General features: G+C 53.8%; 2 protein-coding genes across 3 annotated transcripts; both read left to right on the top strand.

The window, feature by feature from the left end:
• Nucleotides 1-19: 19 nt before the first annotated feature.
• USP5 (ubiquitin specific peptidase 5) lies at nucleotides 20-19,495 on the top strand. Of its 2 annotated transcripts, none has more exons than XM_054167722.1 (20): nucleotides 20-155; nucleotides 1,634-1,759; nucleotides 2,526-2,592; nucleotides 6,763-6,896; nucleotides 7,143-7,288; nucleotides 7,898-8,082; nucleotides 9,108-9,202; nucleotides 10,020-10,213; nucleotides 10,361-10,432; nucleotides 12,712-12,793; nucleotides 12,997-13,122; nucleotides 13,525-13,678; nucleotides 14,490-14,664; nucleotides 15,790-15,878; nucleotides 16,565-16,687; nucleotides 17,293-17,436; nucleotides 17,583-17,728; nucleotides 17,813-17,966; nucleotides 18,636-18,720; nucleotides 18,879-19,495. In XM_054167722.1, the coding sequence occupies exons 1-20, from the start codon at nucleotides 48-50 to the stop codon at nucleotides 18,970-18,972; spliced, it is 2,499 nt and encodes an 832-aa protein (XP_054023697.1). In that variant the 5' UTR covers nucleotides 20-47; the 3' UTR covers nucleotides 18,973-19,495. The 2 variants fall into 2 exon arrangements, with proteins under 2 accessions (XP_054023697.1, XP_054023696.1); XM_054167721.1 differs by having other exon boundaries at nucleotides 16,565-16,756.
• Nucleotides 19,496-19,714: 219 nt separating this feature from the next.
• On the top strand, nucleotides 19,715-22,591 carry TPI1 (triosephosphate isomerase 1). The gene is made up of 7 exons (XM_009899614.2): nucleotides 19,715-19,851; nucleotides 20,663-20,786; nucleotides 20,872-20,956; nucleotides 21,084-21,216; nucleotides 21,468-21,553; nucleotides 21,705-21,792; nucleotides 22,047-22,591. The coding sequence occupies exons 1-7, from the start codon at nucleotides 19,740-19,742 to the stop codon at nucleotides 22,163-22,165; spliced, it is 747 nt and encodes a 248-aa protein (XP_009897916.1). The 5' UTR covers nucleotides 19,715-19,739; the 3' UTR covers nucleotides 22,166-22,591.
• The last annotated feature ends 5,400 nt before the right edge of the window (nucleotides 22,592-27,991 follow it).

Raw genomic sequence — 27,991 nt, 5'->3', positions numbered from 1 at the left:
GATTGGCTAGGGCGGGGCGGTGGGTGGTGCTGCACCGAGCCGCTGTCATGGCGGAGCTGAGCGAGGCGCTGCTTTCGGTGTTGTCGTCCATCCGGGTGCCCAAGGCCGGCGACCGGGTCCACAAGGACGAGTGTGCCTTTTCGTTTGACACGCCGGTAAGCGCTCCCCGCCGCCGCCGGCCCGCCCGCCCTCCTCGCCGGGATGCACCCCCCCCAGCTCCGGCCTGTTCCCAGCCCAACCGCCCGGCGTGACGGCGCCCGCGCAGAGCGCCATGGGACTTGTGGTTCCCCGGTGGCCGGAGCGGGCCGTGGCCGGGCGGAGTGCGGCGTCCCCCGGGACTACAGCGCCCAGCCTGCCCCGCGACGCGCCCCTCCCGGCCGCGGCGAGCTGGGGGCTGTAGTTCTGGGGTCTAGAGTGGGCGTGGGCAGGTCGTTCGGTGGCGACCCGGCCCCACTCACCTGGACACAGGGTGCCCCCCCAGTCCCCTCCCTCCGCCGGTCGAGTCTTGCCGGGAGTTCTAGTCCTGCCGGGGGGGGGGGGCGGCGCCCTGTGCCCGGCTTTGGCGGTGTGGGGCGGACCAGTGGTCCCGCCCTGCCCGGGTCTGAGCTGCCCCTCTGGCCTTATCGCGGGGCCTGGCCCTGCAGACGGGGGATGAATCGGTGCTGTGTCATTAAGATGGCAGTGGTCTCTTCTCCAGCCGTCTCCATCTCGCAGCTATCCCTTCTTCTTCCTCCCTCTCTATCCTTAGCATAAGCAAAGCTGTAGAGGCCTAGGTGGCGGGAGGGTGAGGTCGCCCCCTTGGCCTCCTCAGCAGGAGACCGTCTGGGGTCGTGCTCCAGCCCGCCAGGAGAAATAGGCAGCGGCTGGAAGGTACGGATCCCTCAAGGCAGCGGCACACGGCAGCCTGGCCCTCTGTCCCTTCCTGAGCCCTATGGTGATACCTGACTGTGCACTCTGCTCTGACTCTCAGAATGGGAGGGGTTGGAAGGGACCTGCAGAGATCCTGTCCCACCTGTGTAATGTTGGGAAGCTTGAGAGCTTTTTAGCTCTCATTTCCAGCCACTGCCTTGGGGACACTTGCTCTTTCAGTTTAAAAAGGGTGTCTCTGCTGAATGAGCATGGTGTTTCCCAGTGTTTGTAGTGTAAGGAGGGCTCACTCTGTGTCCATGTCAGAGCTTCTCACAAGCTGGTGAATGCAGCAGCAAAGACACAGTGGTCTGCTAACTTTCCTTCCTGTAGTTTGGCCAAGTTCCCTGTGGCACTGAGAATCCTCTTTTGGTCAGGGTGGTAGCAATGGTGCCCTGCTCTGAAAGCACAAACTGTGTGTGCTAAGGACGTTTTGTGAGATGAGTTGCAGAGGACTCTTGCTTAGGCTTTGCTGATTTGGTAGCATCCTGCCATAAAGGACCAGGCAAAGAGGTTTATAAATGCATCATCTTGGCAGCAGTACCTGTTCTGAGGCAGCCAGGCTGGCTGAGGCTTGCCACCTTATTTCTGCCTAGCTACTCAGTATGTAGGAAGGAGCTAATTAATAATAAGCAGTGTTCCTAGAGGTAAGCCTGTGCTTATCCTAGCAGCTGAAATGGCATTCTCTACCACCTCCCTTCACTTCTTTACATCTCCTTCTTTCCAGGAGTCGGATGGGGGGTTGTATATCTGCATGAACACGTTCCTGGGCTTTGGGAAGCAGTATGTGGAGAAGCACTATCAGAAAACAGGCCAGCGGGTCTACCTGCACCTCAAGAGGACTCGTAAGCTGGTAAGAAACCAGACCACAGACAGCCAAACTGGCTCTGAACTTGAGGCCTGAGTTATGTTTCTGTGTTCATCAGATACAGAGTTTCCTCTCCTCAAGCCTAGCTGATGTTTTCCTTGGTGAGCTGAGCTCCACCAGTTCTTCAGCTCTGCTTGTTCTGCGGATTGCTGCCACTGTTTCTGCCTGGCCTCTTTCTGTTGCCAGAGTAGCTTCATTTCAGTCATGGAATCACAGAATTGTTTGGGTTGGAGAAGACCTCTAAGGTCATCGAGTCCAACTGTCAACCTGAGACCAGCATGGTCCTTAAAACAGGACCCCAGGTGCCATGTTCACATATTTCTTGAACCACCTCCCAGGGCAGCTGGTTCCAATCCCTGACCACTCTTGCAGCAAAGACATATTTTCTGATCTCCAGCCTAACCCTCCCCTGGCACAATTTCAGGCCATTTCCTCTCATCCTATAACCTGACACCAGGGGGAAGAGACCAAGCCCCACCTCACTCCAACCTCCTTTCAGGGAGATGTAGAGAGCAATGAGCTCTTGGGCTCCTCTTCTCCCTACTAAACAACCCTAGGTCTCTCAGAAGCCCCTTCCCATGTCTTGGACGCTGGTGTGCCACAGCAGAACTCAGGCTCTTACCACACACACGTGAGAAGCCCAAGAGCCTGATGCAACCACCACACATCCACAGAATCACAGAAAGGTGGGGTTGGAGGGCTTGCCATAGCTTTCCTGTCCCCCTAACTCTATTTCTTTTCGATGGAATAGAAGGAAGAGGACACCAGCTCCAGTGCTGGAGACCCCCCGAGGAAGAAACCAACCCGCTTGGCTATCGGTAAGGAAGCGATTGTGTCCTGCGTTGTCCTCGTGGCTGTGAACCAGTTGTCTGCAAGCGCCTGGCTTTGTGGCAAACTCACAGCTAGTACCTCAGACTGGGTCAGTGTCATGTGATCTGCTGTGCTTCAGGTGGGCACTGTCTGGAAGGCCCTTGCTGGGGTGCTGGTTTTGTTCTGTTCTGTGTTCAAAGTCATGTTGTGTTTTCTGTAGATGTTTTGCATCCTCCTGACTCCGTTTGCCTGACTTAGCTTGGTGTGGGTATTTGTGATCTGGTGGAGAGCAGCTCTGGGGAAAGGAACCTGGGAGTCCTGGTGGACAGAAGGTTGCCCATGAGCCAGCGATGTGCCTGGTGGTCAAGAAGGCCAAGGGCATCCTGGGGTGAATTAAAGGGGTGTGGTGAGTAGCTCCAGAGAGGTTCTCCTGCCCCTCTACTCTACCCTGGTACCCTGGTGAGGCCACATCTGGAATATTGTGTCCAATTCTGGGCCACCCAGTTCAAGAAGGACCTCAGGGAACTTCTTGAGAGAGTCCAGGAGAGAGCCACAAAGATGCTGAAGGCAGTGGAACATCTCCCTGCTGAGGAAAGGCTGAGGGAGCTGGGGCTCTTTAGCTTGGAGCAGAGCAGCCTGAGGGGTGACCTCATTCATGTTTATTAAGGTGTGAAGAGCAGTGTGGGGAGGATGGAGCCAGGCTCTGCTCAGGAATGCAGAGTTGGCTGGGGAGAAACCTAATGAAAATCAACAAGCTAAATGTAGATTTCTGCATCTGGGAAAGAACAATCTCATGGTCTGGGAAGGGTTGGGGACTGACCTGTTGGAGAGCAGCTCTGGGGAAAGGGACCTGGGGGTCCTGGTGGACAGAAGGATGCCCATGAGCCAGCAATGTGTCCTTGTGGCCAAGAAGGCCAAGGGCATCCTGGGGAGGATTAGAAGGGCTGTGGTGAATAGGTTGAGAGTGGTTCTCCTGCCCCTTTACTCTGCCCTGGTGAGGTTACCCCTGGAATGCAGTATCCAGTTCTGGGCACCCCGGGGGCTGAGGGGAGTGGAACACCTTATGATGAGAGGCTGAGAGAGCTGGGGCTGTGTGGGCTGGAGAACAGCCTCAGGGGCATCTCCTCAATGTTGATCAATACCTAAAGGGTGAGTGTCAGGAGGATGGAGTCAGACTCTTCTCAGTGGTGTCCAGTGCCAGGACAAGAGACAGTGGACACAAACTGGAACCCAGGAGGTTCCACATAAACGTAATAAAGACTTCTTCCCTGTGAGGGTGCCAGAGCCCTGGAGCAGGCTGCCCAGAGAGGCTGTGGAGTCTCCTTCTCTGGAGGCATTGCAAACCCTCCTGGGTGTGTTCCTGTGTGATTGACTCTAGGTGCTCCTGCTTTATCAGAGAGGCTGGACTGGGTGATCTCCAGAGGTCACTTCTACCCCCTACCGTTCTGTGATTCTGTGAATATTGCATTGGTCAGTCTGGGTCCATTGCTCTGGCTGTGCTCCCTGCCAGCTTCTGCTGCCCCTGCACACTTGCAGGGTGTGGGAAGTTGAAAAGTCCTGGACTTCTTGTCACCACCTGAACACATCAGAGTATCATTCTTCTCATGCCCATTTTCATGCTGAATTCCACACCTGGCACTATTCTAGCTCTTGAGAAGGAAAGCCAAGCTCTTTACCAGCCCAAAGCAGGACTCACTCCGAAGCCCTTCGCTTGCTGGGAGCTGACCACTAGAGGGGAGTCAGACCCGGGGCCCTGCACGGCTGCGCTGTGCTGGCTGCTGCCTGCCTGTGTCGTTGTGTAGCAGACACCCAGAGGCTCCTGCTGCCTCAGCACCAACACCAGCACTGACTGTCCACTGCTTGCTGCTTTTCTGGTGAGGTGAATGGAGTCCTCAAGGTTTCTTGACGCACAACTGAGACTGGAATCTCTGTTTGCTCAGCCAGCCAGTGCCCTCTACATGATTATGCTGGCTTTGGAGAGGTGAGGCCTAGCCTGCTGTTTGTGAGTTATTTGTGCTTCCTCAGCCCTGTAAAGGTCTTGAGACAAGAGTTGTCACTGGCTCAGGAAACAGCAGCCTGAAATAACAGCTCTGTGACCTGGATGGAGTGGGAGAGTAGGAAAGAATTGCCCCATCAGGAAGTGGTCTGAAATCTAGGAGAAGATTCTGTTCCTCCATCTTCTTTAGCCAGACTGTGGTGCTTTGGCTAATCCTGACGTGGAAGAAGTTTTTTTAAGTATTAGAAACATTCAGGAGCAAAATGTCAGTAGCTGCAAAATCACAGAATAGAATTGGTTTGGTTGTGAGAGACCAGAGAGTCCAACCATTCTCTAACTCTGCCAAGGCTGGGGCTAAACCATCTCCCTCAGCACCACAGCTCTGCCTCTCTGAAACACCTCCAGGCACGGGGATTCAACCACTTCCCTGGGCAGCCTGTTCTAGTCTTTGAGAGCCCTTTCAGGCAAGAACTTTCTTCTAATATCCAACCTAAACCTCCCTTGGGGCAACCTAAGGCTATTTCCTATTGTCCCATTGCTTGTTGCTAGGGAGAAGAGACCAACCCACACCTCACTCCAGCCTCCTGGCAGGGAGGTGTTAACTGTGTGAAGTGGTTCCAGACTAAACTACCCCAGTTCCCTCAGCTGCTTCTCATAAGATCTGTTCTTTGGACCCTCCACCAGCTTCATGGTCCTTCTCTGAACACTTTCATCGCTTTGTATCTCAGCTTCCCACTTCATGGAAAACAAATCTCTAGTACTTGCCTCTTAAGTGTTGGTTGAACAAAGTTTGTGGTGCCTCCCGATGAGCTCCTGCCTACATGTGGGGGAAAAGAGCTGGGAAGCAGTCTGCTAGTTGAATCATAGAATCAATAAGGTTGGAAAAGACCTTAAAGGTCATCAAGTCCAACCTGTCACCCAAGACCTTATGACTACTAAACCGTGGCACCAAGTGCCACGTCCAGTCCCCTGTTGAAGACCCTCTTCCTCATCCTCCTTCAGAAGATTCACAGAACCACCCAGAAGGACCTCATCAGTCTGTTTTAATTTGTTTGGTGTTCAGAAGCTGTGTAACACCCTGAGGGACTGTGCATTGTTTAACTGTGTGAAGTGGTGCCAGATATCCCTGGGATGTGCTGAGGAGGCACAGAAGAGGATTATCTGGGTGTGTTGTTGCAGGATGCTGGTGACTGGTTTTAAGTATTTCTAAAGCCACTCAGGCTGGCAGCAACTGCATTCACAGGATCACAGAATGTGAGGGGTTGGAGGAGACCTCCAGAGATCATCCAGTCCAACCCCCTGCCAGAGCAGCATCACCTAGGGCAGGTCACACAGGAACACATCCAGGTGGGTTTGGAATGTCTTCAGAGAAGAAGACTCCACAACCTCTCTGGGCAGCCTGATTCAGGGCTCTGTCATTTTTACAATGGAAAAGTTTCTCCTTATGTTCCTGTGGAACTGTCTCTGCTCCAGCTTGCACCCATTGCCCCTTGTCCTATCACTGGACATCCCTGAGCAGAGCCTGGCTCCATCCTCCCCACACTGCTCTTCACACCTTAATAAACATGAATGAGGTCACCCCTCAGGCTCCTTTGCTCCAAGCTCAAGAGCCCCAGCTCCCTCAGCCTTTCCTCAGCAGGGAGATGTTCCACTGCCTTCAGCATCTTTGTGGCTCTCTCCTGGACTCTCTCAAGCAGTTCCCTGAGGTCATTTTTTAACTGGGTGGCCCAAAACTGGACACAATATTCCAGCTGTGGCCTCACCAGAGCAAAGAAGAGGGAGAGGAGAACCTCTCTGGACCTACTCACCACCCTCTGTCTAATCCACCCCTGGATACTCTTGGCCTTCTTGGCCAATGTACTGTGAAGGGTGAACAGCCCTGCTGTGCTTTGTCATGGCACTGTTCTGGCCATTGTCTCCAGAGCAGGTGTTGTTTTTCTGGCTGTAGTCAGGGTCTGAAGATTCCTAAGCACCTCTACAAAGAGACGAGCAAAGCCAGCTTGCCGTCAGTAGGCTTGTCTGTCAAGTTCACAGCACCAGCAGAAGCACTGGGGTCCAGACATGGAGGACAGGTTGTGGGTCACTGATCTAAAGCTTTGCTTGTTTCATGTAAGCGTGGGCACAGCAGCTCTGCAGGCTGATGGATTTTACCTCTTTCCCCCATGTTTTTCTCTTCCCCTAGGTGTCGAAGGTGGATTTGACATCACAGAAGAGAAGTTTGAATATGATGAGGATGTAAAAATAGTCATTTTCCCAGAGCACTTGGACATTCCTCACGACGGGCTGGAGGGGCTGCCAGACGTGGTCAGGGACCGGGTGTGTGTGCGGGGAGCTGTCTTGCTTGGGTGGGGAAGGGGCTGCTGCCCCGTCCCGGGGGTGCTGCAGAGCTGCTGCCCCTTCTCAGCTTGCAGGGAGCAGGACCGAGGCTGCCGAACGCTGGCCTGGGGCTGGCTTCTCCGAGCCTGCGCGTGGGGCGCCGCGGCCCCGGGAGCCGCTCCGCGGCCCCGGGAGCCGCTCCGCTCCTGCCCCTGACGCGCGCCTGGGCCGCTGTCCCCGCTGCAGATCGCCAGCGCCGTGGAGGCCATCCTGACGGCGGACTCGGCGTCGCGGAAGCAGGAGGTGCAGGCCTGGGACGGGGAGGTTCGCCGCGTCTCCAAGCACGCCTTCTCCTTGCAGCAGCTCCAGAACGACGTCCGCATCCCGCCCTGGTGAGCCCGCCGCTGGGAGCGGCTGTGCTGCCCTGCCTTACGGACGGCGCAGGCCCCAGCCTCTTGAAGGTCTTTTCCGACCAAAACAATCCCACGATTCCATATCCCAGAGCCACCCCCGCCACCTTCTGTCCTGGACTGCAGCAGCAATCACCTTTTCTGTGAGTCTCTGAGTGTGAGACACTCAGGAGAAATGGCAAACTGAGATTCATAGAATAGTTTGTTTGAAAGGAACCTTAAAGACCATCCAGTTCCAACCCCCTGCCATGGGCAGGGACACCTTCCACTAGCCCAGGTTGCTCGAGGCCTCATCCAGCCTGCCCTTGAACACCTCCAGTGAAGGGCATCCACAACCTCCCTGGGCAACCTGTTCCAGTGTCTCCCCATCCTCACTGTCAAGAATTTCTTCCTGATCTCCAGTCTCACTCTGCCCTCCTCAAGCCTCAATCCATTCCCTCTCATCCTGTCACTACAAGTCCTTGGATGCTCAGGGCTCTGAAGTAAAAGAGGAGGGAGATTGCTTATACTCTGGGCACAAGATACTCAGAGAGAGAGCTGGGACCCAGCCATTTTCACCCTAATCTGTTTTTCTCTGTTCCTTGTCCCTAGTGGCTGGAAGTGCAGCAAGTGTGACATGAAGGAGAACCTGTGGCTGAACATGACAGACGGAGCCATCCTCTGCGGCCGGCGCTATTTCGATGGCAGTGGCGGCAACAACCACGCGGTGGAGCATTACCGGGAGACTGGCTACCCCCTGGCTGTGAAACTGGGAACCATCACTCCTGATGGGGCTGGTGAGAAGGGCAGGCCACTGAGGGCTACAGGCATGCCAGGCACCACTCAGGCTGACTTCAGTCTGACAACAGAAGTCAGGGATGGTTTCCAGGCTGTTGTTGTCCATCATGATGGAACAGGTCCAGAGGAGGTCACCAAGGTGATCAGAGGGCTGAGCACCTCTACTATGAGGACAGGCTGGAAGAACTTGGGGTGTTCAGCCTGGAGGAGAGAAGGCTCCAGGGAGACCTAATAGAGGCATTTCAGTATCTGAAAGGGGCCTACAGGGAGGCTGCAGAGGGACTGTTTTAGAAAGGCTTGTGGTGATAGGACAAGGGACAATGGTTTGAAACTGGAGCAGGGGAGGTTTAGGTTGGATATCAGCAGGAAGTTCTGCACAATGAGAGTGGTGAAATACTGGAACAGGCTGCCCAGGGATGTGGTTAAGGCCCTGTCCCTGGAGACATTCAAGATCAGACTGGATGTGGCCCTGGGCAGCCTGATCTAGTTGGAGTTTTCCCTGCTGAGTGCAGGGGGGTTGGAAAACGTGAGCTTTGAGGGTCCCTTCCAACCCAATGCAGTCTGGGAATCTGTGAGAACCTGGAGCATTCGGTGCCACAAACCTTCCCATTCTGAAGTGCTTCTTATGGCAAAGAACCAGCTGGCAAAACTCTGCCTTCTTCCTACCCTCTCTTTGTACTTGGAAGGGTTTCAGGGCAGTTCTCCAGGTTGATGGCTTGTTTTCTCTGGTGAGATGTGTATCAAATAGTTTTGCATCCTGAGCAGAGGGTACCTGGCACTGTACCCCTTTCCTCACCCCAGACACAGAGGCATCACCTTGGTCGGTGATGAAGTTGTTTGCATTGGCACATGTTTTGAAGGAACCTCAATATTCCATCTGTTGTGCTGCTCTCTAGAGAAAGAAGAGAACCTCCAGCTGCTCAGCTTGTCAAAGCCCCCAGTTCTGAGCACTCTTTTCATCCAGCAGTGAAGCTTAGATCACAGCAGCTGTAAGTCTCTCCTTTTCCTCTGTGTTCCTGCACAGATGTCTACTCCTACGACGAGGATGACATGGTGTTGGACCCTAACCTAGCAGAGCACCTTGCTCACTTTGGGATTGACATGCTGAAGATGCAGAAGGTGAGTCTGGGGGAGCAGGAGTGTCCTCCATAGTTCCACAGTGGGAGAGAAACACCTCTGAGGTGTCTTAACTGGATCCCAGCTTTCTATGGCTATGTAGAACAATTCCTGGTCAAGAAACCCTGGGGGATTTTTGTCCCACCTCGCTCTCTACTTTCATTGCCTTTTGTGCTCTTACTTTCTGTCTCCATTGGTTTATTTCCTTGGATTTCTGTGTTAGTACTTTGAGCAGGGAGGTGCCCAAGCTCCCAGCTTTGCTCCCTCGACTCAGTGTGTGAATTCCATGCCCCTTCAAGGGGATGGTTCAGATTTCTCCTGTATTTCCTAACATTCCTCCTTCTGTCCCAGGGATTTGGATATTTGGGAACAACTCTTGAGTTTTCTTTCTCTTCTCATTTAATAAACCAGAATGGTTTCAACCCCTTTTGGTTCTCCACAGCATAGCAGCCTTCCAGTAGCTGAAGGGGGCTACAAGAAGGCTGCAGAGGGACTGTTTGCAAAGGTCTGCAGTGATAGGATGAAGGGAAATGGTTTGAAATGAGAGAAGAGCAGATTTAGATTGGATGTGAGGAATAAGTTTTGCACCATGAGGGTGCTGGAACACCACAACAGGTTGCCCAAGGAGGTGGTTGAGGCCCCATCCCTGGAGATATTCAAGCTCAGGCTGGACAAGGCTCTGGGCAAGCTGATCTAGTGGAAGATGTCCCTGCTGCCTGCAGGGGGGTTGGACTAGGTCCTTTCCAAGCCAAACTACTGTGTGATTGCCTTTTTCACATCTCTGGTGTTCCCTTGAGGGTTTTTCCTGTTCTCTCCACAGACAGACAAGACAATGACAGAACTGGAGATCGACATGAACCAGCGCATTGGGGAGTGGGAGCTCATCCAGGAGTCCGGCGTGCAGCTCAAGCCCCTCTACGGGCCTGGCTACACTGGTATCCGTAACCTGGGCAACAGTTGCTACCTCAACTCTGTGATGCAGGTGCTGTTCAGTATCCCAGACTTCCAGAGAAAGTAAGTGAGCTAAGGACTCCTTTCCATTAGCCTAGGATCCCCCGGGATCGGTGCAAAGGTTTCTTAGAGCTGGGAGCTCCTGCCACAGTAAGCTGGCTCAGAGCTGTGGTTCTGCTGGCTGAGCTCAGCTCTCCCTTGGCTCTGCAGGTATGTGGACAAGCTGGAGAAGATATTCCAAAGTGCACCTTCGGACCCCACGCAGGACTTCAGCACCCAAGTGTACGTAGAGTTTAGTGAGAGGAGGGAGGCTGAGGCTGCCTGGCTGTGTCCCCTCTAGCTGCTGCATTGTGCTCTACTGCAGGTTCCTCCCTCAGGCCTTGCCTCTTTGTTTCTGTGTCCATCACCAGAGACACTGATCCTCTGTGGTCAGTAAGGATCTAAGCCAAGAAACTTCAGCTGAGTGCCCTAGATGGAGAGGACAGAGTGCAGCCCAGTGTTTATGAGAGGCTTTTAGTGTATTCTGTAGGGAATGCAGTGCCACCTGGTACCAGGGGACATTTCTTGTAGGCAGGTTCCATCTGCCTAACAGCAAAACTGGGAGAGCTGGCTGAGGGCAAAGAAACAGACTGAGGCAACTTCATTGTCAGTGAATAATTTACAGAGAGAATCATGGAACTGTTCTCATTGGGAAAGCCCAGAAAGATCATCCAGTCCAACCCTTGCCTGACTGTGCCAAGGCTGGTGCTAAACTGTTTCCCTCAGCACCATATCTCTGCATCTTTGAAACACCTCCAGGCATGGGGATTCAACCACATCCCTGGGGAGCCTCTTCCAGTGTTTGAGAACCCTTTCAGGGACAAAGTTTCTTCTAATGTTCAACTTAAACCTCTCCTGCTGCAACTTAAGGCCATTTCCTCTCATCCTGTCAGTTGATACTAGGGAGAAGAGGCCAACATCCACCTGGCTCCAAATTCCATTCAGGGAGGTGTAGAGAGCAAGAAGGTCTCCCCTCAGCTTTCTCTTCTCCAGACTAAACAACCCCAGTTCCTTCAGTTACTCCTCACCAGACCTCTTCTCTAGACCCTTCACCAAGCTTCCTTGCCCTTCTCTGAGCCTGCTCCATTACCTTGATATCCTTCTTGGAGTGAGGGCCCCAAAACTGAACCCAGTTCTCAAGTATGGCCTCCTCGGTGCTGAGTACAGGGGCACAATCCCTGCCCTGCTCCTGCTGGTCACACCATTGCTGACCCAGGCCAGGGTGCTGGTGGCCTTGGCTACCTGGGCACACCCTGGCTCATCTTCAGCCAGCTGTTGACCAACACCCCCAGGTCTTTCTCTGCTGGGCAGCTTTCCTGCCACTCTCTCCCAAGCCTGGAGCATTCATGGGATCGTTGTGACCCAAGTGCAGGACCCAGCCCTTGGCCTTGTTGAATCTCATCCCGTTGGCCTTAGCCCATCAATCCAGCCTGGCCAGGTCTCTGCAGTCTTCCTACCCTCAGACTCCCTCCCCATTTTGTGTCATCTGCAAAATTACTGAGGGGGCCTCAATCCCCTTGTCCAGATCACTTATCAAAGAGATCTGGCCCCAGCACTGAGCCTGTGTGGGGACCACTTGTGACCAGCCACCAAATGGATTTAACCCCATTCCCCATCACTCTTTGGCCTGGCCGTCCAGCCAGGTTTTATTCCTATACTTAAAGAGGCTTCCTGCAAGGGGCTATTGTGTGAGCCATAGTAGGAAAATGCAGAGGAGAGGGAACACCAGATTTGGGAGAGTACATTTCAAATGTGTGAGTTCTCTGCTCCATCTTGTCTGGAACAGCAGAGCAGAGTCAGGGAGCAATGGAAGGTGGCATTTGTGGAAGGGACTTCAGCAGTAAGGGAGGAGTCTTAATTTGGACAGCCTGGAGTGAGGTGTTCACTGAGGAAGGGGTTAAGTTGAAAAGCCAGGAAGATTTTTTGCCTGGGCAAAGGTTGGAATTGTTAGGGTTTGATTCCAGAGAAGTGGCAGCAGTAATGGAGGAGGACTGAAATGGAGGAGTAGGAAAGTCTGAGCGTAGGAGGAAGTCACTGGATGTTGTCCTTTAAGTGCTTCATGCAGGCATTCTTGATCTTTCCCCTGGGAAAACATGATCAGTCTGCTCACAGCAGTGCTATTTCTGGCTCAGACAGCTCCACTCTGCCCTGTTGTCTCCTGCACAGTCAGTCACAGACACTGCTACACCCTTGGCAGGCTGCAGCTTCGTTTGCCTGTCACTTGCCTGCTGCATGGCTCAGCAGCAGCTGCAGTACTGTGGGGAAAAGGAAGCTCTTCCTTTGTGTTCTACACATGTGCAAGCAATGGTTGAGAGTGCACAGAAGTCCTAGTAGCTTTCAAGTCTCATGGGACCAGAGAGCAGACCAAGATAAGATCATCCTTGCCCGTGCAGCAGAGAAACTGATCTCTGACATTCACAGTCCATGACAGTGGACAGTTGGGTGGGTTGATGGTGCTTCCTGGAGTATATGGGGTTGAAGAAAAGATTTTTATGCTAATGTTGACCTCTTCATCATTCCAGAGCCAAACTGGGCCATGGGCTGCTTTCTGGGGAGTATTCAAAGCCAGCTTCTGCAGATGGGGATCAGCTGCCTGATCAGAAGGTGAGACTTGGCTGTGGCATCCTTGTGCAGTGTGTTGCCTGAGGTGGTGTGTGCATTACATGGTAAAGGAGGGAGAACCCTTTCTGAAGGTACATCCTGGGGCTGGTTCCAGGGCTCTGTCACCTGAAGAAAACCAGTGCTAGAAGTAGAGTGCTGCATGCATGACTAGTCCTGACCACCTTCTTCTCCCTTGTTACTTGCAGGGAGTGCAAAATGGCATCGTTCCACGCATGTTTAAGTCCCTCATTGGAAAGGGGCACCCAGAATTTTCCACTAACCGACAGCAGGACGCCCAGGAATTCTTTCTGCACTTCATCAACATGGTGGAGGTAATGGTTGAGTCTCACATGTCCAATGGTAGCAAAGCCCAGCTTTGGTTTTCTGCCCACAGCAGGAGGTGAGGAGTGAAGATGTGAACAGAGTGGGGGAGAGAACACAGGGAAAAGAGCCAGCCCTGTGGAAGCAGGGAAGGAGAGCTGCTTGGCCATGTTTGCAGGGCTGGTCCCTTGGAGGGATCTCATCCAGAAGTGGTACAGCTGGAGGTGTAAATTGTCTGGCGTGGGTTCCTGGGGTAGAGAAGCTGGCTGTAGTTTACTCTCCACTGCCTTCTCCAGTGGCATGAGTACAGAAGTGCACACCCATTAGCCCTGTCCTGTGTGGAAGCACTGCTGCTGCAGGTGGTTCTTTCTGCCACTTTGCTGTCACATCTGTCCTGATCTCTCCTCCTGCAGAGGAACTGCCGCAGCTCGGAGAACCCTAACGAGGTGTTCCGTTTCCTGGTGGAGGAGAAGCTGAAGTGCCTGGCCACAGAGAAGGTGAAATACACCCAGCGTGTGGACTACATCATGCAGCTGCCTGTGCCCATGGATGCTGCCCTCAACAAAGGTCAGTGGTGTGCCAAGGCCAGGGCAGCAGCAAAGGTGATGTTTGAATGTTGTCCTTGGGGTGCATGAGGAAGGGGCTTCCTGGCTTTGCCATTTCTTTGCCAATGAATAGGAACATGGGGGGTTGAAATTACCCCCAGCATAAAAGTGCCAGACCAGCTCAGTTGAAAGCCAATGGAGCTGTATTTACAAGCAAAACTACAATCTGGAAATATGGAATGCAATGAATATGTACAAAACATACAATACTTACAGGTATTTACAGTTTATAAACAGCACAAAACCAGGGGGCTACCAACAGCTTCCCCCTCCCTGCTCCCTTCCCTTCCCCCTGTACAGGGGACAAGAGAAGAAAGGAGAAAAGCAGAGAGTCACTTGTTAGTACTTAAGCACAACAGAGGAACACATCCAAGGTCAGCAAAGCCAGCAGAAGTACCAGTTAGTATCTGCTGGAGTGAAGGAGTCAAAAAGAGAGAAAGTTAGTTTTGTGTTAGTTCTCTGACCAGTGGGATTACTTGGACCTTAGCATCGTTTTCCTTTTACATCCAATGGTAATTTATTTACATTCTACCACTTCCTGCTCAAGATCTGTGGAAAATCTTCCAAGGCACAGCCTAAAACTGACACACCCTCTAGAACCTTTCCCTCTGACACTACAACAGCAACACAGGAGCTCAGCAGCAGAGCAGTGCTCTGGAAGATGTCTGCTCTGTGCACCATTCCTGATAGAGTTCTGCCTCTGGGTGTAGCTGACACCAGTTGCTTTGCAGATGCCTAGATGTGGTCTTTGACTCTTGTGCTTGGTTCTCCAGATGAGCTACTGGAATATGAGGAGAAGAAGCGGCAGGCAGAGGAGGAGAAGCAGCCACTGCCTGAGCTGGTGCGCGCCAAGGTGCCTTTCAGCTCCTGCCTAGAGGCCTATGGAGCTCCAGAGCAGGTGGATGATTTCTGGAGCACAGCCTTGCAGGCCAAGTCTGTGGCTCTCAAGTAAGTGTGTAGGAGTTACCAGCTGGGCTGTGGCAAACTGGCCATAGCTGCACACCTTTGGGGACTTATTTTAGTTGTCTGGGGAAGAAGTGTTACCAGAGCTTTGCAGTCCTGCACACCCTGGGCCCAGGGGACACTGAAGGAGAGGGGCAACCAGTTCATCAGTGCTGGAGCAATTGTCCCTCACCCGGAGTACTGCATCCAGCTCTGGGACCCTCCACTGGAATGACAATTGAGGGCCACACCCCTGGAGATATTCAAGGTCAGCACTGAATTTACAGCTGAATTTGGAATTTAGAATGAAAAGCTGAGAGCTTTCTGGAAGATGATTGGATTTTCCTTGCCCCATAGCCATTGAAATCTGATGGGAAGGATTCACAGGCACTGCTGTTCTGCTCTATGTAAGCATAGAATGGTTTGGTTGGAAGGCACCTCCAAAGCTCATCCAGTCCAACCCCTTGCAGGCAGCAGGGACATCCTGCACTAGATCAGCTTGCTCAGAGCCTTGTCCAGCCTGACCTTGAGTATCTCCAGGGACAGGGCCTCAATGCTCTCCCTGGGCAACCTGTTGCAGTGTTCCAGCAGCCTCATGGTGCAGAACCTGTTCCTAACATCCAATCTAAATCTGCTTTCCTCATTTCAAACCATTGCCCTTCGTCCTATCACTGCCTTTGCAAACAGTCCCTCTGCAGCCTTCTTGTAGCTCCCTTCAGCTACTGGAAGGCTGCTCTAAGGCCTGAAGAAGTGCTCTTGCACTTGAGAGCTTGTCACTTCCTGCAGCTGGATGTGTCAGTCTAACAAAATTTGATTTCCTTTAATTTCTCAAAGGTTAGGCTTGTAATTACATACTAAAATCTGAGAAGGCTTGGAAAACAGAAACCTGGCAGGCAGCTGATGTGTTCTATTTTTCCTCTACCCCCAAGATTTTGTGGAGGTTGCGTTCTGCCTTATCTTGGCAGAGCATCTGCTTTGGAAGTGGTTGTGTTTGAAGAGCCTTAAGCTCAGCACAAGAGAGCTGCACCAATCTGTGTATCCCCCATAGCTCTACCCTGCTCCCTGATTATTTTTTTTGAGCCAACTAGATGCCCCCAGTCAAGCATTGAAGGCCTTGTGTATCTCTTTCAGAACAACACGGTTCGCCTCGTTCCCAGATTATCTTGTGATCCAGATCAAGAAGTTCACCTTCGGCCTGGACTGGGTGCCCAAAAAGCTTGGTAAGAAGGATGAGAGGTGCAGAGCATAGAGGTGTTGGGGGTCACAAAGGGGTGCTGTGGTCATTGCTGCAAAGAGGAAAGGAACTACCCCAAAAAGGAGCTACTGTGTCCAGCTCTGGGGCCCCCCAACACGAGAGAGACATGGGCCTGCTGGAGCAGGTCCGGAGAAGGCCACCAAGGTGATCAGAGGGCTGGAGAACCGCTGCTATAGGGACAGGCTGGAAGAATTGGGGCTGTCCAGCCTGGAGAAGAGAAGGCTACAGGGGAGACCTTAGAGCTGCATTTCAATATCTGAAGGGGACCTGCAGGAAGGCTGGGGGGGAGGGGCTGTTGAGAAGAGCTTGTGGTAACAGGGTGAGAAGCAATGGTTTTAAACTGGAGCAGGGCAGATTTGGGTTGGACACCAGGAGGAAGTTCTGCACAAAGAGAGTGGTGAAATACTGGAACAGCAGCTGAGGCCTCACCCCTGGAGACATTCGGTCAGACTGGATGTGGCCTCGGGCAGTCTGATCTAGTTGGAGGTGTCCCTGCTGAGTGCAGGGGGGTTGGACAAGACGGCCTTTGAAGGTCCCTCCCAACCCACTGCAGCCTGTGGATGCGAGCTGCAGCCCGCAGCGTGCCGCACCCGCAGCGCAGTGCTCCGGCTGTGCCGCCGCAGGCAGGCTGAGCAGGACGGTGTCTTGCAGATGTCTCCATCGAGATGCCAGAGGAGTTGGATATCTCTGCGCTGCAGGGCACGGGGCTGCAGGATGGGGAAGAGGAGATGCCAGACATCGCCCCTCCGCTGGTGACACCAGACGAGCCCAAAGGTAGCCTGGGGTTCTATGGCAACGAGGACGACGACTCCTTCTGCTCCCCTCACTTCTCCTCTCCGACATGTTAGTGATTCTCCTCCTCTCTTCCTGGTGCCTGACTGCCCCCTCGCTCTCCTTGTCTTGTCTCTCACGCTAGCCGTTCCCACCTGCACAGGCTGTCCCTGTCCCTGCTGTCGGTGCATGCTGGCTGCCTCCCTTGCATGCCTCTTATGCAAGGGTGTTATGCAAGGGAGTCTGAGATTTGCTCTCGTGTGGAAGATGGGGAGGGCACGCGTCTGGTCCGCCGAGAGAGGGCTGAGCTGGGGTTTATACCAGATCTAGCTGGTCGAGGTTTTATATTCACCAGGCACAGCAGGAGGTTGGGTTTGGAGGGTAGGGAAGAGTTCCTCAGCTCCAGCTGAGTCCATTTGTTCCACTGGGGTGCCTGCCTTTGAGACCAGCTGGTGAGGAAGGAAAGTAGCAAAGGGAGCAGGGACACAGCACCTGTGCAAAATGAAGCCAGGAAGTGGTGGCTTGAGGGAAACTAGGTGATGCTGCCTCAAAAGGGAGCAGGCAGGGCTGGGTGGGAGTGGATGGCTCTAATCTCTGTCTTCCCACAGCACCCATGCTGGATGAGTCAGTGATTATCCAGCTGGTGGAGATGGGTTTTCCCATGGACGCCTGCCGCAAAGCCGTGTACTACACAGGGAACAGTGGGGTTGAGGCTGCCATGAACTGGGTCATGTCACATATGGATGATCCAGGTATGAAGCCACGCAGCCATGGGGGAGCATGTTGCATCTGGGCCGTTGTACCTCCTGTCCTACTGCTGCAGTGGAAAACTGAAGTAGTTGGGACCTCTGACAGCATCCCTTTGCTGCTCTGAGCTGCATTCTGTTTCCTGCTGCAGACTTTGCTAACCCATTAGTTCTGCCTGGATCCAGTGGACCAGGGTCAACTATTGCCTGCCCAGACCCTCCTTCAGAAGACAGTGTGGCCACCATTGTCTCCATGGGCTTCTCCCGGGACCAGGCTATGAAAGCACTTAGAGCCACGGTGAGAGGCATGGGCGATGTCAGAGCGAAAGGAGAGTTTTGGGTGTTCCCCACATTCCAACCTCACAATCTTCTATCCTTCTAGAACAACAGTCTGGAGCGTGCTGTGGATTGGATCTTCAGTCACATTGATGACCTCGATGCAGAAGCTGCCATGGATACCTCAGAGGGGCGCTCGGCAGCAGAGTCCATCTCGGAGTCTGTCCCTGTTGGTCCTAAAGTGCGTGACGGGCCTGGAAGTGAGTTTCAAGCAGTGGAATGTGGATTCCACTGGAGTGCAAACTCAGTGTGGCTTTATTCTCCCTAATCCACACAGTACCACAGATTTCAGCAAGCAGCAGCTGCCACAGAGCTGGTCTGGGTGTTGAGGTGAGAAGCAGGGAGGAAAGGGAGGATAGCAAAGCAGGGTCTAGAGCCTTCAGGCTGGGAATTAACCTGGAAGCCAATAAGAGAAAGGCAAAGGTAAGAAAGGCAGAGGAAGTATCATCAGGTGAAAGAGAGGAAGGGTTGTGCTGCTTTTTTCCAAGTCTTCCTGGGGAGGCTTCTGTTCTTCAGCCTCCCCTTGAAAAACCAGGTCCAGTCTCTGGGATTGGTGCTAGTGCTGCTACACTACTGGGTGCTGTAGGGAGGGGGAATCTCTGCCATTAGCCACCTGACACCCACAGGGCCAAATAAAGAGTCAGAAGAGAGAAGGCTGAGTGGCAGGGTGGCATTTACCCTCTCCTGTTCTCCTATACATTTGGCCTTCAGACCAAATCCTCCTAGTCACACTTGACAGAGATCCACTTATAAATTTTTACCCAGCAGACCTTCCTTCAGGGATCCTTTTCTCACAGGCCTTACACAGGGTCTTTCAGGGTAAGATGCCTTTCCTTCTCTGATCATTCCTCTTCCCTCCTCCTCTCAAGAATATCAGCTGTTTGCCTTCATCAGCCACATGGGCACTTCAACTATGTGTGGACACTATGTTTGTCACATCAAGAAAGATGGCAGGTAAGAGGCATTTGCACAGCCTAGGGGGGACTGTGAGGTATAGCTTTAAATCAGCTGACCTCTCCTGTTTCTTTTGAAGCCTTGGGAGCTCAGGGCTGAGAGCAGGCCTGGGGGAATGAGGGAATGGCATCCCTGAGCTCCCCTTCTGCCTGTTGCAGGTGGGTGATCTACAATGACCAGAAAGTCTGTGCTTCTGAGAAGCCCCCCAAGGACCTGGGCTACATCTACTTCTATCAGCGGATTCCCAGCTAGAACAGCCTCTTGCTGTGTGTAGTGGGGGGAGAGAGCAGGCTCAAGGCATGGTGGGGAAAGGGGTATGGACAGTGAGGACGAGAGCAGTGAGGATGAGAGCAGCTGCCTTCACTCCCCTGCTCCTCTTTCTCCACTCCTCCGTTCTTGGCCTCTCTACAAAGACACAGGAGAAGACCAGAGTTTTCTGACTGAGAAACTGGGGGCTGGAGGCCCCGTGGACATGAGCAAAAGGGATTTGGGGGGTGGGAGGGAATGGGAATATCTGTTTCGATAGAGTGACCTCGCTGTCCCCACCCCCGTGTGACACAGCCCTTGTGCTTTGCTGCTTGCTGGGATGATGCTGCCACCTCCTTGCTGTCTGGACGAGGAGGAGGGGGTTTGGGTGTCTGTGCGGCTTGGGTGGGGGGATCCAGCCTGGAAGGCACGGACCGTGCGCAGCAAGGTGGGCCACGAGCAGCATCCCCCCACCCATCCTCCCCTTTACATGCCAAAATACACGAGGAACAAAATAAAGGTCAAAATAGCCCCGCTGGTTTTTGCCTGCCCTCTGCATCGCCAAGGGTCGTACGGGAGCCGAAAGGCGCGGGTGGGTGGGGCCGGGCTGCCGGTGCTCTCGGCGGGGCCGGGCCGGGGGAAGGGGGCGGCGCTTCGGGCGGGCTGCGCCATAAAGGCAGGCGCGGGGAGCCGAGCCCTCCTGCTGCTGCCGCCGGCGTCCTGCGCTCCGCGACCTTGGCCTCTGCGCTTCTCGCTCCCTGTGCTCTCCCGCCATGGCGCCCAGGAAGTTCTTCGTGGGGGGCAACTGGAAGATGAATGGCGACAAGAAGAGCCTGGGCGAGCTCATCCAGACGCTGAACGGCGCCAAGCTCTCCGCCGACACCGGTGAGGAGAGCGGCTGCACGTAGCGCACGTCCCGCCCGCTGGCGCCTGGGGGCCGGGTCCCGGGCCGGGGAGCAGCAAAATGTCAGAGGGCGGCGGGAGCCTAAATATAAACCCTGCCGTCGGGGCTAAAAATACCTGCGGAGCCGGCTGCGGGCCCGGCCCACACGTGCGGCCGCACACAGGCGCCTGCGGCTGCATCCCCGAGCCGCAGGGCCCCGGCAGGCCCCGATGGGAGCGGCTGTCCCGGCGTCGCCGCTGCCGAGCTCCCGTCCCAGCCACCAGGCTCCCTGGGCCCCGCGTCCCACCTGAGGTCTTCTCCCCCAGCCCTGGTCCCGTGCGTCGGCAGGAACCGTGCGGTGCCTGAGCTGCGTTCGGGCTGAGCCGCGCTGCCCCGGCAGGATGCGGGACCGGGACCCTGCCTCGCCTCCTCCTGGTTCCAACCCTTGGCGTGACCTGACGCAGCCCTCTCCCGCTCCCGACCCAGCTAGGCCTGGGCGGCAGGGCGGGATTCTCGACCAGATTTTCAGCTGGGCCCTGTCAAAGGGACCTGTGAGCTAGCCGAAACGCCTGGCCGTCGGCCCGATGGGACCATCGAAAAGGGCTTCCTTCCTGCTGTTGAGTCATTAGGCAGCAGAGAGATTCCTGCTGCAGAGGGTCCTTCAACCATAAGTAAGGGCAGGCAGGCTGAGCCTTCATAGGAGCAGGGGATGAGAGAGAGGGATGAGCTTTTGGGGGTAGGATTTGAGGTTGGTGCCTGGGTGCAATTTGACCTTCACCTGTCTCAAGCATAAACACCCTCCTTGCCTTCCAGAGGTGGTTTGTGGAGCCCCTTCCATCTATCTTGACTTTGCCCGTCAGAAGCTTGATGCAAAGATTGCAGTTGCAGCTCAGAACTGTTACAAGGTACCAAAGGGTGCTTTCACAGGAGAGATCAGGTGAGCCCACAAAGAAAAGTAAAGCCAGAGTACCTCTGGGATGTGAATTTCCACCAGAGGTGTAAGTGCTCTCCTTTCTCCCCAGCCCTGCAATGGTCAAAGACATTGGAGCCACATGGGTGATCCTGGGTCACTCGGAACGAAGGCATGTGTTTGGAGAGTCTGACGAGGTGAGTGTCTCTGGGATGGAGAGATGTTCCCACTCAGGTGTGCTTGTGAAGGCTGGAGAGGAGAGCAGTTCAAGTATGACTACAAAATTAGGTCTGATCTATTGATTGTCGTCTTTTCCATTCCCAGTTGATTGGGCAGAAGGTGGCTCATGCTCTAGCTGAGGGCCTTGGTGTCATTGCCTGCATTGGAGAGAAGTTGGATGAGAGAGAGGCTGGCATAACAGAGAAGGTGGTTTTTGAACAGACCAAGGCCATTGCTGGTAAGGGAGGATGCTGAGTGTGCACTGCTGCCTTGGCCATTTGGGAAATGCTGTCCTGACCTTCTCTGGGAAGCCTTTATGGCCACCCTGCCTTCCTTGTAAGGCTCACAGATAGGTTACTGCAGATTTTTACAGTCAGTATAAACATGATCACATAAATAAAAGGTCAGCATGTTCCAGAAAGTTTTCCACCTCTGCCCTTCCCAGTGTGAGGTGCTGTGCTAAATGTTTTCCTTCTCTCTCCTCCCCAGATAATGTGAAGGACTGGAGTAAAGTGGTTCTTGCCTATGAGCCAGTTTGGGCTATTGGAACTGGTAAAACTGCAACTCCTCAACAGGTGGGAGCAGGGGAAAGGTGGCTGAATGGCTAGCTGATTATTCCCATGTGAGATCTTCCTGAATATGCTCTCTAAAGACTAGAGAGTCATTCTCCTCCTTGGAAACAGGTTGCATGCAGAGTGGCTCAGCCTTCTTTCTATTCCATTGCAGGCTCAGGAAGTTCATGAGAAGCTGAGGGGGTGGCTGAAAAGCCACGTGTCTGATGCTGTTGCTCAGTCAACTAGGATCATCTATGGAGGTAAATGTGCCTGGAGCCCCTTTCCTCTGTAGGAAAGGATTTGTTCCTCTGCTTGTTGCTGTGGTTGTCCAGCATGCGCTGCTAGTGAGGAAACCTGAGGTTCTCAGCATGAAGAACCGTGTACTAGTTTACTGGGGTAAATGGAAGACAGGCTTACTGCCTGCATAGTAAAAAGTGGCTAGTACCTCACTTTTACCTGACCCTGTTTTCTAGAGCTGGTCACATCTGACCTTGAAACACTCCTCCCTCCTTAGGTTCAGTCACTGGTAGCAACTGTAAGGAGCTGGCCTCTCAGCATGATGTGGATGGCTTCCTCGTTGGTGGAGCTTCTCTCAAGCCAGAATTTGTGGATATTATCAATGCTAAACACTGAAGCAGCCTGTCAGGAGCAGTTCCTTGTGGTTCAGTACAAGAAACAGAAGCAAGAAGGGACCTTTCATTGCACACATCTCGGTACAGAGACCTTCTCTGAGGCTTTCCCTTCCACAGTCATTGTTATAGCTGTGCTGCTAACCCACCACCGTGTTGGAGTCCTGTTGGTAGGAACCTGTCTTGACAGCCCCCTCTCTGAATTGTCAAAATGCTTTGTTGTCTGTTGACCTGTAACAGTCAACCTGGCCAGCACTTCCCCCTTTCTCTGTGGTGCTGCAGGGACAGGGGGACATGGTGCTGGGGAAGAAGGAAGGAACTAGTGTCTCACATCCTTCAGCTCTATCAGCAGGGAGCCTGTCAGCTTAGACCCTTGTCTTGCCTCACTTGTGTCCCATACTGAACAATAAATGAACAAAGGAAAAGCAAAGTTGTGTCCTGATCTTCTTCAGAAGCAGCTGGGGGCAGCTGCTGTACAGGATTTGCTACTGGAGGCAGCTGGCTGCAGAGGGCAATTTGGGATTTGTGAGCTGTTGTATTCTTTAAGGGATCAACATTGCTCCAGTGGGCATGGCACAGGCTCAACATGCATCTTGCTACATCCTAGGTTTCATCTTCAGGATGTCCTGAGCTTCTTGCTTCTTTTCTGTGATAGCTCCTCTTTGGTCTCATGGTGATTTGTGTGCCTCTTTCTGATCTGTCTCTCTACTTCATAGCTGCTTGGACCCCCTGGTTGTCTCACTAGTGAGCTTACATGACCAGCATGTTACCAAGGCTGCCTGGAAACAATTCATTGCCTGTGAGGGAGGACTGGTAGTTGACTTTACTGGTCATTAAATGCAGAGTGCTGAGGCTCTCTATCCAGAGAAGGTTTATAGGCCATGTGCTGAAGCTGTGTTTGCTGCTTGCTTGCAGTTCTAGATGTTACTTTCCAGCTGCTGCACCAGCTAGGAGGTTTTTAGGTAGTGCTAAGGGTAATGGGAGTGCCTCAGAAGCTTAGCTGTGAGGCAGTATGGCCTTGGGAACACTGCCCTGGTCTGGAGCTGGCATGCAGAGTGGCACTCAAGTCTGGTGATGCCCATCTGAGAGGTTCTCTTCCATTGCACGTTTCTGGTCTGCAGTGGTTTTTGCAATTGTAGCATGTCCCTTCCCTGGTACTCTGCTGCCAGCCTATTGGCCTGCCAGCATCACCTGAGGGGTGACAGGCAGATGGGGAGGGACCAAGGAGGAAAGTATGAGGAAACACACTAATGCTGCTGGTCACAGAATCATCACATTGTTTGGGTTAGAAAAAAAACTTTAATAGCCTCAAATCCAACCATTCTCTAACTTGACCAAGTCTGGTGCTAAACCATGTCGCTCAGCACCACATCTCTGCCTCTTTTAAACACCTCCAGGCACGGGGACTCAACCACCTTCCCTGAACCTGGGGAAACTTGAGGCCATTTCCTCATGTCCTATCACTTGTTACTAGGGAGAAGTGACTAACACCTACCTTGTTCCAGCCTCTAAGGGAGTTAGGGAGTACGAAGGACTCCCCTCGGCCTCCTTTTCTCCACGCTAAACAACCTCAGCTCTCTCAGCTGCTCCTCCGTGCTGCTGCAGGGATTCCTCCTTCGCGGTTGGAACGCACAGGGACGGAGAAGCTCCTGCAGGGGCATCTCCCAGCTGCGAGCAGCAGCGCGGCCAGTGCCGTGCCTCTTCCTGGGCAGGAGCCTTTCGGGGAGGAGCCTGCGGCCGCTCCGGGTGCCGCGGGCGGCGCTGGCGCTCCCGCGGGCGGCGCTGGCGCTCCCGCGGGCGGCGCTGGCGCTCCCCCGGGCGGCCGCCGCGCTCTCGGCCGCCGGAGCCTGCGCCGGGGCGTTAGATGGGCGGGCAGCGCGGAAATGGCGCCGAAAGCGGCCCTGGCCTTAGAAAACACAGGGTGGTGGGCCCGGGGCGTAAGGGAGCGGCGGCTGCGACCCTCTGGTGATGGAAGCAAAGCAGGCAGAGAGGGCAGGATGTGAGGGGGCCTGAGGAGGAAGGGCTCCAGTGCAGAGGTGACAGCCACCAGCTCTCGGTGCATGCAGTTACCTTGAGAGGAAGAGGCTTCAAAGGCAGAGAGAACCTAACCCTGAAACCCCTGTGGTTCCCTCAGCCATAGTGTGTGCTTCTGAGGGGTGGGTGGGCGACGACTGTGGTGTGGTGCGTGGGGTCGGTGTGATCAAAGCAGCAGTGGCTTGGTCAGGACACAGTGCTTGCGGCTGTGGGAAGCTCACAGGCAGCAGCCAGTGGCTGCAGCTCTGCTGTTCATTCCCGCTCCTGCCCAGCCCAGTCCACAGAGATAGGCCAAAAGAGTGACCTACATAAACCAAACCAGATGGGAGCCAAGTTTTGATGTTACTGAGTTGAGGAGAATGCAGAAGCATGAAAGCATTAATTTAACACAGAATAAACCTGTGGAACATAATTCCTGCATCAGCAGGAGTGCCAGATCGTCTTTGTGCCTGCTTTCTGGCTCCGGAGGAGTAGAAATGCTGCCAGATCCTCGCTGCAAACTGTAGCAGTTGGATCTTAAACAGGTTGCTGTTGGGAAAGATGCCTTGTGTCAGATGACAGCCTGCAAGAGGCTGCTGCAGCTCCATGTTCTCGGCCCTAGCCAGCAGCCAGGCTGAGTCTGTGCCACCAGCAGGGACCACGCAGGTGCACTGGGGGGGGGGGGAAGGGGTACCCAGATGTGTAGAACACGAGCACAGTGCAGGCAGCCTCATCCTAATCCCTCTCTGCACAGCACAGCAGTGTGCCGGTGACCGTGTGTGTACGTGTGTACTCACATGTGTGCTGGTGACCGTGTGTGTACGTGTGTACTCACGTGTGTGCCAGTGACCGTGTGTGTACGTGTGTACTCACGTGTGTGCCGGTGACTGTGTGTGTACGTGTGTACTCACATGTGTGCCAGTGACCGTGTGTGTACGTGTGTACTCACATGTGTGCCTGTGACCGTGTGTGTACGTGTGTACTCACATGTGTGCCTGTGACCGTGTGTGTACGTGTGTACTCACGTGTGTGCCGGTGACCGTGTGTGTACGTGTGTACTCACGTGTGTGCCAGTGACCGTGTGTGTACGTGTGTACTCACGTGTGTGCCAGTGACCGTGTGTGTACGTGTGTACTCACATGTGTGCCAGTGACCGTGTGTGTACGTGTGTACTCACGTGTGTGCCGGTGACCGTGTGTGTACGTGTGTACTCACATGTGTGCCGGTGACCGTGTGTGTGTGTACTCACATGTGTACCAGTGACCGTGCGTGTACGTGTGTACTCACATGTGTGCCAGTGACCGTGCGTGTACGTGTGTACTCACGTGTGTGCTGGTGACCGTGCGTGTGTGTACTCACATGTGTGCCGGTGACAGTGTGTGTACGTGTGTACTCACATGTGTGCCGGTGACCGTGTGTGTACGTGTGTACTCACGTGTGTACTGGTGACCGTGTGTGTACGTGTGTACTCACATGTGTGCTGGTGACCGTGTGTGTGTGTACTCACGTGTGTGCCGGTGACAGTGTGTGTGTGTACTCACGTGTGTGCCGGTGACAGTGTGTGTGTGTACTCACATGTGTGCCAGTGACCGTGTGTGTGTGTACTCACATGTGTGCCGGTGACAGTGTGTGTACGTGTGTACTCACATGTGTGCCGGTGACCGTGTGTGTGTGTACTCACATGTGTGCCGGTGACCGTGTGTGTACGTGTGTACTCACATGTGTGCCGGTGACCGTGTGTGTACGTGTGTACTCACATGTGTGCCTGTGACCGTGTGTGTACGTGTGTACTCACGTGTGTACTGGTGACCGTCTGTGTACGTATGTACTGACGTGTGTGCTGGTGACCGTGTGTGTACGTGTGTACTCACATGTGTACTGGTGACCATGTGTGTACGTGTGTACTCACGTGTGTACTGGTGACCGTCTGTGTACGTATGTACTGACGTGTGTGCTGGTGACCGTGTGTGTACGTGTGTACTCACATGTGTACTGGTGACCATGTGTGTACGTGTGTACTCATGTGTGCCGGTGACCGTGTGTGTACGTGTGTACTCATGCTCCTGTGCTCCTCCAGATGGGCCTTTGGTGGGTTGATGGCTCCTGGGATGGCCTGGGAGCAACCTGGCAGGGTTGCCATCCTCCTGCCACCTTCTTCCTGGGCTCCTTTGGGGACGTGCAGATGAGCTTTTGTCTCATAGCCTCCTTAATGATCAGTAGTCAGAATAAAGTTAGGTCTAGGATCTTTTTGATAACCTAAATAAAATTCTTCTCTTTTAAAGATTTGGGTTTCCCTGGGGAATTTCTCTTGTTTCTTCTAAGTTCTTTGGTGCAGCCCTGAGCACTCAGGGGCGCTTTGCAGGAAGGGTGATGGCTGGCACAGGTACTGCGAGAGACTCGTGGCTGACATTTGCGTGTCCAGCTTGAGTTTGGACTGGCTTATCTAATGCTGACGTTGTCTAGAAGCTGCAAAGAAGCAAAGTGCACTGGAAAGGAAGAGCCTTGGACTCTAACCCCAAAATGCAGTGTTCCTGGCCGGCAAACATCCAGCACTGCTTGGCAGTTGTTGGGGTCACAGCCATCCACCTGCCCAGGGGTGCTAAACCTGGGCAGGCACCAATGGCATCTGCTGGGCACTGGCAGCCTCAGCCCTCCCCAGCTCTCCAGTCTGGAGGAGAGTGTTCAAGCAGTGTCACCCGCAGCAGGTCCAGACACCATATCCCACAATCCACTTCCTGGCATCTAGGAGACCATGTCTTGGAAGGTTTCATGCCAACCCTGTCCTTAATTCTGCTCAGAATGTTAAACATTTACCAGAGGGAATGCCTTTTCTCAGAGATACTCACCATTTGAGTGGCCACCATCCTGTGTGGCTCATCCAGCCCTGTTCTGAGATGGGGATGGACAGGAGGACGTCCAGTGGTCCCTTCCCACAGAAACAGTCCTTCAGTTCTCTGGATACACTCCTAATAATTGCAGATGAAGGCAAGAGGTGCTCTGAGCTTTCCACCTGGAATTTCATACCAAAGATGACAAGCTATTGCAGCTGAAGCAGCAAAATGGCAGAAGTGGTCAGCTAGGAGAGGAATATTCCTAGCAGGACAATGTAAAAAGAAAGCACAGGGAGCGTGATGGCCAATGAAAGGCAAACCAGCGGTGCCTGCATGGCTGCAGGAAATTGAGCAGCAGGATGCACTAACCAGAGCAGAGCTTGTGCCCAGAGAAGGACAAGGAAGCTGGTGAAGGGTCTGGAGAACAGGTCTGTTGAGGAGCAGCTGAGGGGACGGGGGTGTTTAGCCTGGAGTAAAGGAGGCTGAGGGGAGACATGAAAGGAGGTTGCAGTGAGATGGGTGTTGGTCTCTTTCCCCTAGTAACTAGCAATAGATGAGAAGAAATGGCCTCAAGTTGCACCAGGGGAGGTTTAGGTTGGATACTAGGGAAAAATTAATTACTGAGAGAGCGTTCAGGGATTGAAACAGGCTGCCGAGGGAGGTGGTGGAGGCACCATCCCTGGAGGCGCTTAAAAACCATGTAGCCATAGGACTTCAGGATGCGGTTTAGCAGGCACGGCAGCGGTGGGTTGATGGCTGGCCTCGATGACCTTACAGGTCTGTCCCCACTGAAAAAAATGCTATGTTCCACAGAACCACAGAGCCAACCAGGCTGGAAGAGACCTCCAAGATCATCAAGTCCAACCAATCACCCAACCCTACCTGTGAATAACAGGAGGCTTTTTGGGGAGGGATTTCCCCAGGGCTGAGCGGGCTGTGGAGCTCCTTTGCCCTGCCTGAGGCAGCAGGAGGGGCTGGGCTAGGGG

The sequence above is a fragment of the Dryobates pubescens genome, chromosome 15 (assembly GCF_014839835.1).
Source record: "Dryobates pubescens isolate bDryPub1 chromosome 15, bDryPub1.pri, whole genome shotgun sequence".
NCBI lineage: Eukaryota > Metazoa > Chordata > Aves > Piciformes > Picidae > Dryobates > Dryobates pubescens.
Note: the sequence above shows the minus strand (reverse complement) of the source record. Positions and strands in the feature narration are given on the sequence as shown.